Source organism: Saccopteryx leptura, chromosome 3 (assembly GCF_036850995.1).
Source record: "Saccopteryx leptura isolate mSacLep1 chromosome 3, mSacLep1_pri_phased_curated, whole genome shotgun sequence".
Classification (NCBI taxonomy): Eukaryota; Metazoa; Chordata; class Mammalia; order Chiroptera; family Emballonuridae; genus Saccopteryx; species Saccopteryx leptura.
This window is the reverse complement of record NC_089505.1, coordinates 282,787,573-282,807,178: the sequence shown is the minus strand read 5'-3', so window position 1 is coordinate 282,807,178 and position 19,606 is coordinate 282,787,573. Positions and strand designations below refer to the sequence as shown.

General features: G+C 40.4%; 1 protein-coding gene across 3 annotated transcripts in view; it reads left to right on the top strand.

The window, feature by feature from the left end:
* RASGRP3 (RAS guanyl releasing protein 3) overlaps nucleotides 1-19,606 on the top strand; it is a 103,598-nt gene that overhangs the window by 48,576 nt on the left and 35,416 nt on the right. Inside the window, exons 2-5 of one of the 3 annotated variants that reach the window (XM_066378528.1) lie at nucleotides 13,238-13,369; nucleotides 16,086-16,273; nucleotides 17,257-17,359; nucleotides 19,391-19,453. In XM_066378528.1, the coding sequence (XP_066234625.1) occupies nucleotides 16,204-16,273; nucleotides 17,257-17,359; nucleotides 19,391-19,453 (236 nt within the window). In that variant the 5' untranslated portion in view covers nucleotides 13,238-13,369; nucleotides 16,086-16,203. Of the gene's footprint in view, nucleotides 1-13,237; nucleotides 13,370-16,085; nucleotides 16,274-17,256; nucleotides 17,360-19,301; nucleotides 19,454-19,606 lie in introns of those variants that run through there. The other 2 variants (XM_066378527.1, XM_066378525.1) reach the window with 2 other exon arrangements.

Sequence of the window (19,606 nt, the reverse complement as noted above, 5' to 3'; positions counted from 1 at the left end):
AAACAACAACAAAGAAAGAATACCAACTCGACTTGTATAGTCAGTAAATATCCAAGTGACTCATTATCTAAGTGCTGGAAATTATCCTGAAAAGTCCACAGTGATGAGTACCTGTGATTTACTCAGGTTTGACGTGGAGGAGTAAGCTGTTAATAGTTGTTGTCAACAATCCAAAGCAACACAGTGAGGAAGTGGGAGAGAGTGAAACTAGATAACTGTAGTGTGGAAACTGAAAATGTATTTGCCTCTAAGCATGAGTAGGTAGGTACATGTTTATTTTACTACATCGCCCAGTGTGCACTCTATTTCCCCTTAATCTTTCCAGAACGTACAGATTTAAGTGTTGCAAGGTATTGGTACCACATCCCATGCTCTTTGGGAATCATTAGTGAACACCTATTTTATTGATTATAAGAACTTTTCTGTAATAGAAAAACACAAAAATCAGAGGGTATTGCAAAAGTTTCTGGTATTCTAGACATTTTAAGCATATTATAAATGATAATGGTAATAATATATTAGCCTAACCAAGCCTGACAGATGCTATAGACATCCCCAAACTTCCTTGCTCAGGGAAGAGGTAAAGTTTGTTTTACCGCTTGAACCTACTTTTTGAATGAAAATATGCCTCAAGGTGTAGTATCTGCCTTGTGATTCTTTCTTGTCCAATCCACAAGTAGTAGCATTCTGAAGACTGGCACATTGAAGAATCCCCCTTAGACTTCGCTTAATATCTGTGATGTGCCTGACCTGTGGTGGCGCAGGGGATAAAAGTGTCGACCTGGAAATGCTGAGGTCGCCGGTTCAAAACCCTGGGCTTGCCTGGTCAAGGCACATATGGGAGTTGATGCTTCCAGCTCCTCCCCCTTCTCTCTCTGTCTCTCCTCTCTCTCTCTCTCTGTCTCTCCCTCTCCTCTCTAAAATGAATAAATAAATAAATTAATTAAAAAAAATATATTTGTGATGTCAGCAGGCAGACTTATCTAAGTCTGAGGTTGGGGCTCATAGATGCAAATGTCTGTAGGGCCAAGAAGATACCATACAAGTGAAGTAGGTTAGAGATAAGAAAAACTATCCAGGACAAGTAATATTTCATTTTCCACTTCATTCTACTAAAAAAGAAAAGGCACATAGTAAGATGATAAATGGCTATGACACTTAGCCTCAGGTTGGGGAGACAATAGAGGGTAGTGGGGACTTTGGGGAACAGGGCAGTAGTTGCTATTAAGCTTCAGCTGCCTCATTAAGATGCAGCCCTAGAACTTGCAGAACTGATTTTCCCATAAGAATGCAGAAAAAAATGAATTTTGTGAAAGACTAGATTCGTATAATTTTTGCAACTACTTCAAAATGTTTGAAACTTTGTGAGAATTCTATATGAGCCGAATAAAAAATTACATCCATGGGCTAGTCCTCTGTCCAACAGGTCATTATTTTATAACCTTGGATGCTGAGCAAGGAAGAACTTGTTAACTTGCACCATCTTTAATATGGAGAAAAAAAGCCCAAAACCAAGACTTGTCATTTTAAATAGGCTTTCTCAGATAAAGAGGAAAATACAAAAAGAAAAGGGCATTTGAGAGCAATATTTATAATGTTTGAACCACCACTAATTGTACTTTTATATTTAATTGCTGTAGCATCAGAGCCAGAGTTCTTGGGTTATTATGAGAAGCATGATTTTGTGTTAGGACCGTGAGCAGATCTATGTGAGATACTGCTGATCTGAAGCATATGGTGTCTGTATAGTCATCCCGCTGTCAACATGATCCTCAACAAAAAGCTCACTGGAAAGATTCAGATTCCTCCACATTATAGCAAAGATATGGAGCTCTGCATACATCATGACATAAGGTATTTTCTAGTGTTTATAAAAGAGATGTTTGTCACTTTCTGGACAACACATTATCAGGGTAAAGACTTCCATATTTAAAAGCAGAATTAAACTTGGAAAAGAAACAATACCTGAAACACAACAACGTTTTTAAAAACCAAGTATTACTACTACATCATTATGTAGTAATAACAGAGTTTTAAACATTTTAATTTGCATTTTTGTCTCAAAAATGCAATAAATAATCTGTATTGCATTTAGTAGTGAGGAAATATGTTTTTACCTAAAGGTGTGGTAAATACATTCAGGTTTTGTTTAACAGTTAAAAAGTGTTAAGAAAATTAAATAAATGCATGCTCTTTTTCCCGGACTAGAAATTAGAAGCATGTTGAAAAGAAGCCACAGAAGATGAGATACCGCAGTGAGATCAGATCGGCAAGTGTGTAACACTGAACATGCAGATTTGTGAAATCCCCACCAATTACCACAGAAGCCTATGAGGTTCCTGTTCTAATTTTAGTGCCCAGCTTGGTTTCACTTACTATTTCAACTTTTCAACATCCTTATTGTGACTAGTAGAACCATCAGCAAAACTTTTCCTGGAAATGTTTTTGTGTAATATCCACTCTCAAGAATTACTTTTAGGGCTATTAATCACTTGACATGCATTTATTTCTATTGCAGGGAAGAGCAAATGCCAAGTCAAGACTTAGGTCCCCTTCGTAACTCATTAGTACACATGAGATACCACTGGCATTTCTACATGTACCTACTGAAACCTCCTGCCTCTTCTTTGGGGGCAAGTATGTATCTCTGTATCCCCTGAATTACTTATGATAATAAATGGATTACAACTGATTAATAAGAATATAATTGAATAGGTTGAGTTGTATGTGTAGAAACCCCTAGTTTTATCCTTCCAAAATAATAAATACCACAGAGTATGAAGCTGATTACAGAATCTTTATTTAAGAAAGCATGGGACTGCCTGACCAGGCAGTGCGCAGTGGTTAGAGCGTCAGACTGGGACGCAGAGGACCCAGATTCGAAACCCTGAGGTCGCTTCCTTGAGCGTTGGCTCATCCAGATTGAGTGCGGGCTCACCAGCTTGAGTGCAGGGTTGCTGGCTTGAATGTGGAATCACAGACATGACCCCATGGTCACTGGCTTGAGCCCAAGGGTCGCTGACTTGAGTAAGGGGTCACTCGCTCTGCTGTAGCCCTGGATCAAGGCATGTATGAAAAAGCAATCGGTGAATAACTAAGATGCCACAACGAAGATGTGATCCTTTTCATCTCTCTCCCTTCCTTTCTGTCCCTATATGTCCCTCTGTCTGTCTCTCTCTCTGCCTCTGTTGGTAAAAAAAAAAAGCATAGGACTAAGACACAGTTAGTAGAAATGGGATAGAAACTAGTTCTCATTTTATAGCTCAAAATTTCAAACTGTGCTGCCTGCATTTCCCCTGTTTTCCTTTCTTTCTTCTTCTCTCTCTCCTTTCCTTCTTTTCTTTTGCATTATAAATATGTGTAGATAAAATATATGCAGCTTATAAGTTTGAGAGAGAGGACGTAAATAGGCATTATTTCATCCCTTAGGTATAGGGCAGTGGTCCCCAACCTCCGGGCTGCGGACTGATACCGGTCTGTGGGCCATTTGGTATCGGTCCGCAGAGAAAGAATAAATAACTTACATTATTTCCGTTTTATTTATATTTAAGTCTGAATGATGTTTTATTTTTAAAAAATGACCAGATTCCCTCTGTTATATCCGTCTAAGACTCACTCTTGACGCTTGTCTCGGTCACGTGATACATTTATCCATCCCACCCTAAAGGCCGGTCTGTGAAAATATTTTCTGACATTAAACCGGTCTGTGGCCCAAAAAAGGTTGGGGACCACTGGTATAGGGGACTTCCAGTTCACTTACTAAGAAAATAATAACAACTAACAATTTTTGAGAATATATTATGTGCCAGTTAATAAGCACTTGACCTGTGTTAACTCATTTAATTCTCATAACTTCACTACAACATAGATTCTAATACTATCCTGCTATAGAGGTAAGATACAAAAGACACAGATTAAATAACTTGCCATGCAACTAAAACGTATATGAGAGGGACAGGGTCCCAATGGTCTGGCTCTAGAGTCCAGGTGCTTAGCATTAAGCTGTTCTCAGATAAGAACTCATTAACTGAGTACAATGTGTAAAGCCAGTACCGATCCACAGATAGGGCTACATTGAATTATGTCACGTGGACCTTCACAGAAGGTTTTAGTTGTGATTCTGAGAATATGGTAGTTCCTCGTTTCCTTTCTCAATGTTTGTTGAGTAAAAGAATGACACATATATACTTTTATTCCAGCTTTAAGACTTCTTCCTTCGTTAGCATTTCTTTCTGCTCTTTTCTGTGTCCTTTTCTTGAACGCAGTTTTCTCCTTTTCTCTGCTCAGTGCAACCCCACTCAGGTTTCAAGACACAGCTCAATTCTATGAGTCAGAAGTTGTTTTAACTTCTATCATGACTCTTTCATAATGCCCTTTGCCCTGATTTCTGCTCCTTTGTGTCCCCTCTTTTTTTTATATTGATTGATTTTTAGAGAGAGAGGAAGGGAGAGAGAAACATCAATTTGTTGTTCCACTCATTTATGCATTTATTAGTTGATTCTTGTATGTGCCTTGATTGGGGACTGAACCCACAGCCTTGCCATATTGTGACGATATTCTAACCAACTGAGCTACCCGGCCAGGACTCTAACTTGTTAATGACTTTATTAAAAATTTTCTTTTTCTCCCTCTGTCTTCCTTTCTCCTCCTTTGTCTCTCTAGACTCACTAATGAGTAAAAAAAGCCATTGGATTCATGTTGCTAGAAGTTACACAATTTTTAAGGCTAATTTGTCATATAAGAGCCAGTACTATCAATATGTAAACTTCTTGAGAATTCCAAAAGTTCTATTCAGCATTTTTGTTGTTGTTGTTTTTCTGAAGTGAGAAGCAGGGAGGCAAAGAGACAGACTCCTGCATGTGCCCAACTGGGATCCACCCGGCAAGCCCACCAGGGGGCAATGCTCTGCCCATCTGGGCACTGCTCTATTACAACCGGAGCCATTCTACCACTTGAGGCAGAGACCCGGGCCAACTCTGCTCCAATGGGGCCCTGGCTGTGGGAGGGGAAGAGAGAGAGAGAGAGAAAGGAGAAGGGGAAGGCTGGAGAAGCAGATGGGTACTTCTCCTGTGTGCCCTGTCTGGGAATTGAACCTGAGACTTCCGCATGCCAGGCTGACACTCTACCACTGAGCAAACCGGCCAGGGCCCTTTTCAGCATTTTTTGACAGAGCCCCACAGATCTCCTTGTTCTCCATATGTGAATCTATTAACCCATTTATATGTTCTAATTGGGAAATATGCAGGGTGTGGCAAAAGTAGGTTTACAATTGTATGTGAAGCAGAGTTTATTCTGTATTATTTATTAATTATTATATTATTTTGCATACAACCAACTGTAAACCTACTTTTGCCCCATCCTGTATTCTAAATTCTGAATAATCACTTTACAAATATAGTTTGGAACATTTTATAATTTTAAGCCTTCCTTTTATTTTTCATTGTGCTTTACAACCTTTTTTTTTTTTTTTTTTTTTTTTTGTTTTTTTTGTATTTTTCTGAAGCTGAAAACGGGAGAGACAGTCAGACAGCCCGACCGGGATCCACCCAGCACGCCCACCAGGGGGCAACGCTCTGCCCACCAGGGGGCGATGCTCTGCCCCTCCGGGGCGTCGCTCTGTTGCGACCAGAGCCACTCTAGCGCCTGGGGCAGAGGCCAAGGAGCCATCCCCAGTGCCCCGGCCATCTTTGCTCCGATGGAGCCTCGGCTGTGGGAGGGGAAGAGAGAGACAGAGAGGAAGGAGAGGGGGAGGGGTGGAGAAGCAGATGGGCGCTTCTCCTGTGTGCCCTGGCCGGGAATTGAACCCGGGACTTCTGCACGCCAGGCCGACGCTCTACCACTGAGCCAACCGGCCAGGGCCTCTTACAACCTTTTAAAATGAATTTTTTTTGTTCTGATGATAAAGGCAGAGTAATATTATTTCTCTCATGATGGAAATGATGAAAGTGAACCTTAGAGAATTTAAACAGAACCTAAGAGAGTATTGAAATTTTCTAGTCACTTACGTTTTTCTCATTTGTTGGTATATACTGTGTTTTCTTTTCAGGAGTAAGGTGAAATTAATGTCTTAGATGGAAAGACGAGAAATATCACTGCCTCTTGGGATTTGTTTTCCTGTTTTAGAAAGAGAGAAGCATGTGATGTAGGAGAAACATCTGAAATAAAAGAGAATGACAGAGTCCTTCAATGGAGTCTTCTAATCATGGGCTTCAAGTTGTGTAAATACAGTGTGTCTGTAAAGTCATGGTGCACTTTTGATCGATCACAGGAAAGCAACAAAAGATGATAGAAATGTGAAATCTGCACCAAATAAAAGGAAAACTCTCCCAGTTTCATACCTATTCAGTGCAGTTTGATGTGGGCTCATGCACAGATTTTTTAGGGCTCCTTAGGTAGCTATCCCGTATAGCCTCTACAGACTCGTCACTGACTGATGGCCTACCAGAACGGGATTTCTCCACCAAACTGACGGTTTCCTTCAACTGCTTATCCCACGGAGTAATGTTATTCCTATGTGGTGGTGCTTCGTTATAAACGCGCCGATATTCATGTTGCACTTTGGTCACGCATTCGAATTTAGCGAGCCACAGAACACACTGAACTTTCCTCTGTACCGTCCATATCTCTACTGGCATGGCTGTGGGCTGCTCAGCTGTATACACGGTGTTACGTCATCATCTGCGCATGCGCACATGCTGCCACATCATCCTACAGAAACTAGGAGGATTTTCCTTTTATTTGGTGCAGATTTCACATTTCTATCGTCTTTTGTTGCTTTCCTGTGACCGGTCAAAAGTGCACCATGACTTTACAGCACACTGTATAACCGAGAGTACAGAAATCATTTTTCAACAGTTTTTGTTTCTATACTTTACTTTTGATGGGTGCCAATAAAAATGTCAAGCTTCAGACCCTGGCTGGTTAGCTCAGTTGGTTATGGCGTTGTCCTAAAACGACAAGGTTGTGGGGGCGGGGACGGGGATTAGTTCTGGAAACTAACCCTCACGATAGACGAGGGACTACTGTACATTTTTTTTTAAAGATTTTATTTATTGATTCCACAGAGAGAGGAAGGCGGGGATGTGAGAAGTAGCTGCTTCACTCTAGGTGCCCATTGGTTGTTTTATCATATGTGCCCTGACCGGGCAAGCCCAGAGCTTCGAACCAGAGACCTCAGCATTCCAGGTCAACGCTCTATGTACTGCACCACCACAAGTCAGGCCCCACTGTACTTTTGAAGGCAATCTTTCCTTGTTGGTGTTTCTTGATGCAATGTAACAACTTACAGCTTAGGTTTTTAAATCCTTTCCTGGTATTTTCAGAGATGGGCAGCTTCTACCCCCAGCATGCAGTGATGGTAGATTAGAGAGAGATTTTGTACTCCAGGCTGTGTCTTCTGTTCACATTCTCCTGCTTCCTAGAGGCTTTCTCTGTAGAGTCTCCATTCTCTGGAGCCTTTTTGTATCAACTCTGTTTTCTGAGATTGTCATCTGGCCCCAGTGGGAGGATGCCAATGAGTTTTACTTACTTATGACAGTTATTGAATGTGTTTTCTTGCTCTTGGTGGGTACATAAGGCATGAGCATGTTTGTGCTGGTATCAAGTACTAAATGAAAGTCAATAACCAATTCAGAGCTCATCTCACAAGGCTTCCTTGCATTTTTTTTTTTTTTGGGTAACAATTAAGTAACACGGTTTTGGTTGTATTTTATTTATTGCTGGATTTCTGGGGTGGAGCCTGGACTCCCAGAATTTATTGGGTAAAGAGCTCAGCACAGTAAGGGACACAGGAGTACTCATAAAGACCAGTATCTCCTCCTTATCCTCCTCCTCCTCCGTCGTCGTCATCATCATCATCGTCATCAATTTCTGAGTTGAACATGTCTTAGTTTGGGACTTTATTTAGGGGTATTATTTACAATATGAACACTGAAGTTGCACAGTAGGTCATAACTCTTCCACGCAGTTGAATGTGTCCATCTGGAAACCACCTGATTGCAAATGTCTCATCTGTATATACCTTGATTCTCTTCCATGTCAGGCTCCAGCCAAATGCTAGGAAAATATTTCCTTGGTGGGGCTTTGAAATTCCATGGTATTTATCACTAGAACTCTTCAAGACTCCTTTCTCATTCAACTCATGTCAGATAGCTATAAAAATGTTAGTTTGGTTTCCAATGTTAAGTCCCAGTAACCAAGACAAACTAAATAAAATGCAGCTAAACTTTGTTACTTAATTATTAGCTAAAAAATGCAAAGGGGTCTTGTGAGATGAGCTCTGAGCTGGTTATTGACTTCTGTTCAGTGTTTGGTACCAGCAAGTCCCTGAGTTGCCAAGCTTGCTGTGATAATGACGGCTATTCATCTTTGGACAATAGGGCCTATGACAGAATGCTTCAAAGCCAAGCACAGGGAGTAGTAAACATTTGTTCTAGACAATGCCTAGAAATTGATCTAATAGGAAAGCCTTAATAACAGCTAAAATTTGTGTGGATAGTGGAAAAATGTGAAGTTTTTGGAGTCAGGCCTGGCTTTGCACATGAATAACAAGATATGAACAAGTAATTTAAGCTCTGTGGGCCTCAGTTTGCTCATCCACAAAGTGGACAGAAGAGTACTTAGCTTCTGGGTGTTATAAGATTTAAACATCATAGAGGTAATTTTTTCCAACATTAAGTCTATCATATTCCATGCCCCCAGCAAGTAGTATTTATAGAGACTATTATTTCTTCAATTTCTAAAATCTAGAACAACTTTGGTTATTAATGCCCTATGATTTAGTAAGAGCTCTTTGCAGGAAAAACAAAAATACTTAAAAAAAACCCACAGGAAAACCTCATTTAATGAACCCATCCAAGACAAGAATGAAAAAAAAATTACTTTTAGGTTTGAGAAATATATTATCGATGGCTACTCCATAATATAATTTTTAACTAAACTTTGGGGATCCTGCTTCACTGCCCATACATAACAGCTTATTCTCTGGATCATCATTACGGCCTCCTCACAGCATTTTAACCTTGCTGTTAACTATTGGGCTCATTTCCAAAGTTCATACTATTCCAGTCGATTTGTGAGAGAAAAAACTTTGGCAGTAATGATCATGAAACTGTGACAACATGCTGAGAGAAGTAACTAATTAAAGGAAATAAGTGAGAAGGAGAAATCCAAAGAATTGAGAGGTGACATTGAAAGAAATGAGAAGGGAAATTACAATTGAAACAAATCCAACGCAGAAACAACCAAAAGATACCAAATGTGGAGCTCAGACTAAGAAAAAACAGTTATGTATCTTGTGAGTTATGACACTTCTTAAGACAACAGACGAGGGCACTGGAGAGGGTGAGTTGGTGGGACAGAGATACAGAAAACCTGGCTGGGGAGGCGGAGAACATGGGGGGATAGCTGAGGTTGTAGTTGCCAGAATGAAATCTCCTGGATCAAGTCAGAGTGTGGGAGGTAATAGTGTCTTTATTTTTCCACTTCTGGTAGTGTCTGTCTTCCTCTTCACCATTTGAAGCAAAACTAGGTGGCGTGGGAGCAGGGACGTATGCCCTTTTGAGGAATCACCTAGCAGATGCCAGCCAGGCTTCAGCTCATGGTTTCCTTATGGAAACCATGTGTGCATACTTACAGAAACCAGGCTATACCAGGAGAAACTCAGGATTGCCTGCCCCATACAGAAGAAACTTGCCAAATAGGTTATTGCAGAAAAGTCACCTTATAATTTCAGAAGCCTGACACACGTGAGTGATGTCACCAAAGGGACAAGGAACACTAAACTTCCCCTGAAAACAAACTCTGGAAGAAGAGAAACATTAGACTTCTACTCTGGAGGGGAATAACCCCACTACTGGTTCCTTTTTTCTGTTTTTCACATCTTTTGTATGGTTTCTCCTCTTGATAAACCTCAGACGTGTCCCCATCAGACCTTCCAGCAGATGACCTTGTCTCCTTTTTAGAATAAATAAAAGTCACTTAGATAGAAACTTCCTTGACTTCCTGTTTTCAAAAGGACAAATCATATACCTATACCCATGTTTTCTCTTTCTTGTGTTACACAGAAAGAGGTGACCCTCTATCTGAGATAAATCCCACCACCTGTGCATGGATCCATCATTCCTGTCCCTTACATGTTCTTTTCCACTGATTCTTAGCACTTACATATGCTCAGGTGTCAACTCAGAAGCCTGTAGCAGGTAATTATAAGCCTACTCATTTCCCCTGTATGTCTTAGAGATCTCTAATTCCACATGTCTGAGAGTGAACTCATCACTGGCCTCCCACAAACTTCCTCCTCCTTCCCCCTCTGCTCAGTTTTGTGAGCTCAGAGGGATGGCTCCATAACCCAGCCAAATGTCTTGCTAGAAATCTGGAAATTATCCTTGATTCCTCCTTTCTGATCAACCTTCCTCCCCCCTCCTCTCCCTCCCTCCCATAGCAAACAAAAGAGCAAATCTTGTTGGCTCTATCTTCAAAATATATTCAATAACCAAACATTCCTCTCCATCTCTAATGCCACATACTAGCTTAAATAATCTCTTGCCTAAATGGCTAAAATTGGCTACTAACTGGCTTTCCCATCATTACTGTAGGTTTTTACTAATCTCTACTACAGCCAGAGGGATCTTTATAAAAATCCAAATATGATTATGCCACTCTCCTCACCTTTGAAGCAATGATTTCCCACTGTGCTTCAGATAAAGTCCAGACTCCTTAATATAGCTCACAATACTGCTCATGAACTGCTACTACTGATTTTTTAGTCTCATCTCTCATCACATCCAGCACTTCAGTCATTTGAAATGTCTTTCAACTTTTCTTAATTGCCAAGCTTAACCTCCTCTGGCTCCTAGATTAAACGAGAGCCTCGCCCCTTCATAGGGTACATTATTGTAGTTACTTGTGTCTGTCTTGCTCATCCAGTTAGCCTTCTCTCTGCTCACCCTAACCTCCTGTGCTAGCCACTCTAGTACCTGCTGAGTAACTGGTGTCTAATAGATTCATAGTGAGCACTCATCAAATCAGTTATCTTTCAGAATTTTGTTATTATTTCTCTTCATGAACTCAACAATCTCGATTCTCATATGGAGTCTCAGAGAATATAATCATGAAGCTTTTAAATCTCATGTCTGTGGTTAGAAAGAGAGATTAAGTTTGAAAGTTGCCAGAACAACAAATGCTCTGACACCTTAGCCATTCTTCTTTAAGGCTTAAAGGTATGTAATATTTATTCACAAAGGACTTGTAGAGAAACCCCCATCTCGATCTGAAGGTCATATGACCGCTAAGACAAACATATGGTCATTTATGTATAAAGGCAGTATCTGCCATTAGGGAGAAAGAGTCTTCAAGGGTTTTTGTTTGTTTGTTTGTTTTCTTGGACTAGAGAGGATGCTGTAGACAAGACCATCTTTGGAAGTTCTAATGTGGCCAACATCATTTCAAAACCATTTGTTGAATACTTATTAGATATAATATTTCACCTTATGAATTCTGCAATCCTAGAGCCAGGGGGACCCTTTGCTGTCATTCTGGCATGCTTCCTAAATACTGTCTGGGAATGCCGTCTACAGCATCTCTGACAGTCATTACCTTACTTTGGTGGGAGAACTTTCAGGAATGAGGGTCCATTGCTGATGAGACCACCTGCCCCACTCCTTGGATGCTCTTCTATTTCCTTTTCCCTTCTCTGAATTAGCATCTCTCTTCCTGTCACTTTGATATATTAGTCTCCCATTGCAACTTAAGTCCTTAACTGAACAGCCTTTTAAATATTGGAAAGAAAGAGTTAGTGCAAGCAAAGGGGGACATCTTCCTGGAGCGTACAGTGTTTTGCAGGTGCGTGGTTGATATATTTTATATGTTACCTCACTAACTCCTTAAACAAGCTAGTAAAGTAAGCAGCATTAATAACATTTTACTCAGAGGTAAGTAAAACTTCCCCCCTTTAGTTATTTTAATGTGGAAATTCAATTTTTTAGTACTCTAAACATTCTGAGTCAAGAGCATGGGGTCCTAATTTATATCTGCTAATAGAGAGTTGCATGAAATTGGTTCCTTTTCACTATTTCTAGAATTGGGAGCACAGTTCTTATTGTCCTAGGCAACTTCATTAGAATTTTTTGGAAGATAAAGGCTTCGTCAGTCATGTTAACGAAAGTCTTTTTGCTGCATGAACACATCATGGCATTTGGAAATCACACCCAACAGAACTCTATTGCCCTTTTTTTTTTTTTTTTTTTCTGAAGCTGGAAACGGGGAGAGACAGTCAGACAGACTCCCACATGCCCCCGACCGGGATCCACCCGGCACGCCCACCAGGGGCGACGCTCTGCCCACCAGGGGGCGATGGTCTGCCCCTCTGGGGCGTCGCTCTTCCTCGACCAGAGCCACTCTAGCACCTGGGGCAGAGGCCAAGGAGCCATCCCCAGCGCCCGGGCCATCCTTGCTCCAACGGAGCCCCGGCTTCGGGAGGGGAAGAGAGACAGAGAGGAAGGAGGGGGTGGGGGTGGAGAAGCAAATGGGCGCCTCTCCCACGTGCCCTGGCCGGGAATCGAACCCGGGTCCCCCCGCATGCCAGGCCGACGCTCCACCGCTGAGCCAACCGGCCAGGGCCTCTATTGCCCTTTTGAAGTGAGAATTTCTTTATTAGAAATGATTCAAGCCCTGGGAAAATTCTGGATTATTGTGTCCTTTCTGGATTTGTGAGAAAATGTCGATGCTGGGAGGTTTTATCACATCCAGAGAGTACCAATCAACACTACAACGAGTCCTAAACCATTAGGAGACTAAACAACCTGGATTAAAATATCATTGACATTCACGTTGAGACAGTCAGGAGTGGTTTAGGAGTTTGAGGATCACCACAATAAACTGTTTTAGAGATTTACTAACATCCGAAACTGAGTGTTTGGAAATTCTTAATGAGTAAGCCACTGATAACAAGTCCATTTGGATGAAAATAATATCTTACGCTATGTGCCTAAATTTTGGTTTTGCAATATTTGTAGGTTTTTAATAGGCTGAATTTTTTAGAGTGGCTTGATTTTTAAAATATCAAGTCAGCAAGTAACTATTTTGAATGTTTTCCTTTCTTCATTAATTTTATGGGCAAAATTTATACAAACATCTCACCTATAATTCAAGGATTTTAGAAATGCTTTAATGCAAAGTGGATTCTTTTGGGTTTCTATTATTTAACTCTGGGGATATTTTTTTTCTGTTCTTTTATCAGGTTCTCCAAAGTACTCACTGTTTAAATTGGATAAGTCAGAACTGCAGACTACTTTCCCAATGCAATTTTCAATGATGGTAACTGTCCTTAAAATTCTTTCAGACCTGGGAATCATCTTTGGGAAACCAACAGGTAGGTGTTTCTTTAAACTATTTTAAATTGTGCAAGAAACTCTACAAAACAAAAATATGCCTAAAAAACTCACAGAAACATGTCAATATAAAGGAGAGATCTTTGGATGGTGAGATAATGGGTAACATTTTTTACTGTGTATTTTAAATGATGAATGTACATTAATTTTACAATAAAGGAGACTTATTTTTGAAGAAGCAATTGTAGAGAATAGTATCCACATATGTGAAGTGAGATTTCAGGTAAATGTGCAGGTGACAGAATGTTAAGCAGGAACACGGAGACATCTACTGATTATAGAAACAGATCGTGTCAGGAGAGCCCAGCCCCCGGCTCTCCATGCTGGCGTCTTCACAGATCATGAATATAACTCCAAACATGGTGACAGGGTTTTGGTACTAGGCTATTTCTAACCCCTTGTGGAAGATCAACACCTTTTCCATACAGCTTGACTGAATAATTTTGGATTTGATCTGAAAAATTAGCTTAGTTCATCTAGGCTGTTTGCTCCTAGGTAATACATCTACTATTCAGCAACAAGAATTAACTAGATAAAAATAAATGACTGTATATACACAAAGGTAATTGAACTTGCCAGTTGTCCAGTCTTGAATTCTAATGGGATTGACAAGATTTACATTAGAGAAATCAGAGAAGTACTGCCCCAAAATATCCTGGAAGAGGTACCAAGTTCTTATTAAAAATACAGACAGATCCTATTAAGTCTAGAAAGCTGGCAGTAATTTATGTCCTAGTGATATCTACTAAAAGCTGATTAAAGCTAGTAAAATAAACTCAAATATAGCCTCTTAAAATTTATAGTACACATTCAAACTAATATACACGTTCAAAAACAAACTTTTTTTCCCATAATTTCTTCATGTATTCATTCATTACTTAGCAAATGCTTTTCTGAGTATATTCTATGTTAGAGAAAAAATCTTAGGAGTTGGAGAATACACCAGAGGGAAAAAAAACCTATAAAAATTCCTGGGTTCATGGAGCTTATGTTTATAGTGCTAGAGAAATTTAAAATACAACAACAAATAAACAAGTAAAATATATACTGTATGAAACGCAGGTACTTGTTAAGAAGAAAAATAAATCCAGGAAGTGAGGCAGGGCATGCCAAGTGGAAGGTGGGTGGGAGAAAGAGGAGTTGTTTTAAGTAGGGTGGCCAGGAAAGTCCTTACTGGTAAGGTAACTTGGTTAAGAAGTGTATAAGAGTGGGTTCCAACAACTTTAATATTCCCCTTTCACAAACCATTTGAGCAGCAGAAGTGGAAGAATATTCATTCAGTGTTTCTGTTGTTTTTATTGCACATGTGAAATAAATATTCTCCTTTATGCTCTAAGATCAGTACCTTCAGCACAAGAAATGGTTCTTACAGCCCTGGCAGGTTGGCTCAGTGATAGAGTGTCAGCCTGGCGTGTGGAAGTCCTGGGTTCGATTCCCAGCCAGGGCACACAGAAGTACCCATCTGCTTCTCCACCCTTCCCCATCTCCTTCCTCTCTGTCTCTCTCTTCCCCTCCTGCAGCCAAGGCTCCATTGGAGCAAAGTTAGCTGGGGTGCTGAGGATGGCTCCATGGCCTGGGCCTCAGGCGATGAAATGGCTCCAGTTGCAATGGAGCAACGGCCCAGAAGGGACGAGCATCGCCCCCTGGTGGGCATGCCAAGCAGATCCTGGTCGGGTGTATGCGAGAGTTCGTCTGTCTCCCTCTCCACTTCTCACTTCAGAAAAATACAAAAAAAAAAAAAAAGGTTCTTATACAGAAATAATTACACAATAGACAAGTTTCCTCCAGAGTTAGATGCCTGGTGAACAGACTCACACCAGTGTCACTCTTCAGTGCTCCCACTGAGTTAGTACAATCGTACATATGGACATTAGTTTTTTTCCCTTTTCATTCCAGTGTTTGCTCACTGAGATTGACTATGAACCCACTGAAGGTAGGGATGGACAATGATATATTCACCTTATCATCCTCAATGACTAGCCCAGGGCCTTGAATATTTGATGTCAAATAGTCAATGATTACCAGTTAAATAAATTTCGAGAATAAAATAGACATTGACTTCAAACAGTTCATAAGATGATGACCCAGTGGCCACATTTACCTACTAAACTGTTTAAAGTGGTAACTGTCTTACACCATGATGACTTTTGGACTTTTCCAAGCCCTATTTGGACCTGACCTGGCATCAAGAACTCACTCTGGCCTTGGCTCAGTGGTAAAGTGTCTACCCAGAGTGCCAGAGGTCGCGGCTCAACCCCCAGTCAGGGTACATACGAGAAGCAATCAGTGACTACACAACTGAATAGAACAACTAAGTGAAATGAGTTGATGCTTCTCTCTCTCTCTCTCTCTCTCTCTCTCTGTGTGTGTGTGTGTGTCTTCCCCTCTCTCTCTTTCTCAAATCAATGGAAAACTTAAAAAATAAAGAAGAAAAAGACCAACAAACCTACAGAAAAAAAGAACCGAAGATATGAACAGTCAGTTCACAGAAAACTAGATACAGTGCCCCTTAACAATATAAAAAGAAAGTTTAGCAAGCATTTTGCCATCATTGTGATTGCTGCAGGTTCTGTCACTTTGATACTTTACTTGTAGAGAGATACAGTCAATGAAAGCTGTCATCCTTTCAGGTAGTAAAGTGATGCTTTAAGGTGGCCTGAACTCTAGTCTGATAACTTTCTCTTCCTGTTTCTTTAGAGTCCTGAAGTATATAACTAAGGACACTAGGCACAAACATCACCAACTTGCATGATTATGAAGATGGTCTGTCTGATGCTGAAAATGTCTCTAGTTTTTTGACAACGGCTAAATAACCATGGGGTCAAGTGGACTTGGGAAAGCAGCAACATTAGATGAACTGCTGAGCACTTGCATTGAGATGTTTGGTATGAGCATTTTCTTCCCCTTTGTATAGCTTGGTACTATCACTTCCTCCTATTCAGAGGCAAGCGTTGCTGTAGAACAGCACTCAGTCTTCATATCTTGGTGTTTAAGGCCTTTTTGATTGACCCCACCCTCTCCCCCCAGTATCACTGCTCTCTGCATTTCCTTCCCTTTACTGCCCACAGCTAATCCACTAGCCATACTGGCCATTGAATGTTTCTGGAACATTCCCTGCATCTTTCTACCTGTGTGCCTTTATCATAACTCTGTCACTGAAATGCTGCTTTAGCATCTCAGATGTCATCTCCAATGTGCATAATACTATTCTTAATCTCCCCTGTCAGGAATGTTCCCTCCACTTTCCCACAGTTCTTTGTAACTTTCTCATGGTGCGTGGTAGATGCTGTTGTGATCATTTCTTGGTCTTTGGCTTAGACAAGTGTGGGTAACACAATCTGCTGCATTCTGTATTTGCATATATATCTTATATCTCCTGTCATAGACATGACAACTATGTGCTTATGTTGTTTATGTATCCATCTCAGCATTTTGGATTATTCCTCACACAAATAGAGTCAGACAGGAGTTGTTTGTTGAATTGATTTTATAGGAAAAGTTAAACCAGAGTAGGGTTGCCAGATAAAATTTCAGATAATTTGAATTTCAGATGAACCACACATTTTTAGTATAAGTATGTTCTAAATGCATGTGATATACTTAGACGAGAGAATTATTTGCAGATTACCTTAATTTAAATTTAACAAAGAGTCCTGGAGTTATAGTTGCTAAATTCTGGCGACCTAAACCAGTGGAAGGGTGAAACCTACCCACTTAACCTGCAAGAAAATACCAGCAGAAGTAGGAGGAAAATGATAGTTGAGACTAAGAGAAATTTTTGACACTAGTATTTCTCTACTGATATTAGAGGAAGGGAAGAGTAGTACTGTTACCACCTCACCCCTTGTTTCATTTTCTTTTTTAACAGATGACAATGGAGAGCTGAATAATAGTTATTTGCCAAGAATAGTTCTACTGATGCACCGATGGTATTTATCTTCCACTGAATTGGCAGAAAAACTTCTCTGCATATATCTTTTCTACTACTGTGGAATTTTCACAATCGTAAATCAAATTCTGTATTTATGTAGATAGAGTGTCTCACCAAAGCCAGTAAGTTAAGGTGAATAAATAATTTTCAGTCAGTTATCCAGCTGTTTTGTGAATAGATTTAGCTGTCTAGACAAAACATCTGGTTGATGGACCAAAGAGTTGACTATCCAGCTGGATATGTTGGCTCTGCTTGAAAATAATCACTAGATATAAAGTAAAACAGGAGCTGTAGGCTGAGTGTCGCTAACCTGTCTTAAACATTTCTGCTGTTAGTACAATGAAAGAATATTTAACACTGATTCAGGACCCAATTTATTTCTTTTAGGATGGCTAAATGGTGGACCTAGACTCGTAGTGGTTGGCAAACTCATTAGCCAACAGAGCCAAATATCAACAGTACAATGATTGAAATTTCTTTTGAGAGCCAAATTTTTTAAACTTAAACTATATAGATTAGTACATTCCAGTTTGCACGTGGATTTTGTGGAAGAGCCACACTCAAGGCGCCAAAGAGCCGCATGTGGCTTGCGAGCCGCAGTTTGCCGACCAGGGGCCTAGAGGATATGATTTAGATGTTTAGAAGTGCCAGTCAAAATACTATGATATGGCTCAGGCACAAACACCACCTAAGTTTTGCATCTTTCTTTACTGGCAAGACACAAAGAACATTCTAGCAGGTTCATTGTAATTTGCTGATGTTAATTTTACATTTCTTTCTGAAAGAAGAGAAAAAAACAAGTTAGAAACTTCATTCTATAAGGGCTTTTAGCAGTTCATCAGCTGTCGCCCACAATGCAGTCCAAAAAGGTGGTTGAAAGCTGAATAACTAAAAATGGCAAAATAGTCTCACATTTATTAGGTTTCATTCCCCCAAATCTAATGTTTATTATATAACCGCTAAGTTGGCTCCTAGAGGCTCTGCCTGCTTCAAGCCCAGGGGCCCCTGCAGATGAGTGGGCAGCCCTACAGGGCTGGGGAGCCTGAGAGGGGTGGGCTCACCAGGTGTCATTAGGGCCCAGTGGGGCATCCACCTACTCACTTCAAACTTCTTTCACTTTCCATGTCTTCCCTCCATCCTTCCGCAGCTTCCGGGCAAATGGGAATGATGGAAAAGGTAAGGGGACATTCACCCTGCACAGAGGTCCCTGGAAGTGAGCCATATCCCCATTCCCAGCGGCCCAGGGTTTCCAAGGGTCCCACTACTGAGGGTAGTACACAGGGAAGGATGGATGGGGTTGACTCAGTCTGGTCTCGTCCCTCCTCAGGATCCAAACACCGTCCAAAGAGTGTGCCCCAAACAGCACTCTCATCATTAGTATGTCTGCTGATAATATAAAACAGAAATTAAAGTGGATATTTAGACACAGCAAAGTCTCATAGCTGAAGTACAGAGTGTATAACAGTTGAAACTGCCTGTGAACTGACATTTCTTTAGAGATCTTTCCCTTTGGATCCCTTGCTACTGCACACCTACAGTGCCTGGCTGGTAGCGGGGGCTCAATGAATATTTGTTAAAAAGAGTGTGAATAAATAGATGTGAGAATAAATTGCAACACACCATGTGTAAATATACCTGAAAATGACATTCTCAAATACTAAAGAAATTAGAAAAAAAATATATATATGGCATTAATCCTAAATACAATATATATATATATATATTTTTTTTTTTGGCTAAAATGCTACTTCTATGTATAACCAATTTTAAACGATCTCTGGTTGGTAGTATATTTGTAATTACAGTCGATGGGCATCACTTGGTAAGTGCTCAGAAAGGTAAAATAAATTTTATAAGTGACCTCTCTTCCAGACCAAAAAAGGACATCCCAGAGCAATAAATTATTCAGTGCTGACACCATCAAAACCCATTTCTCTCCCCATTTGAACATCCACATAACCCAGCTGTCCCCAGTATGGCCTCTTATCAGGAATTCACCTGCGCTGATTAAACAGCTGCAGGCATAGGCAGAGGAAACAAAGTGCAAGGAGCTTTTCTTTAACGAGCGTACATACCGAAATGCCAGTGGAGAAAGCTGCGATGAATTTCGATTAAAGATCTGCTACTTCATGAGGTAAATATACTTCCACATTTAATGGTCATGTCGTTTCTGGTTCTGGAATGGTTGACACTTTCCTTTTCCCCAAGCAGCAGACCTGGTTTGACAATAGAACCGACTTGGATTCCCTTTTATTTATTGATTTTGCTAAAACTGGCCCTCCTCTGT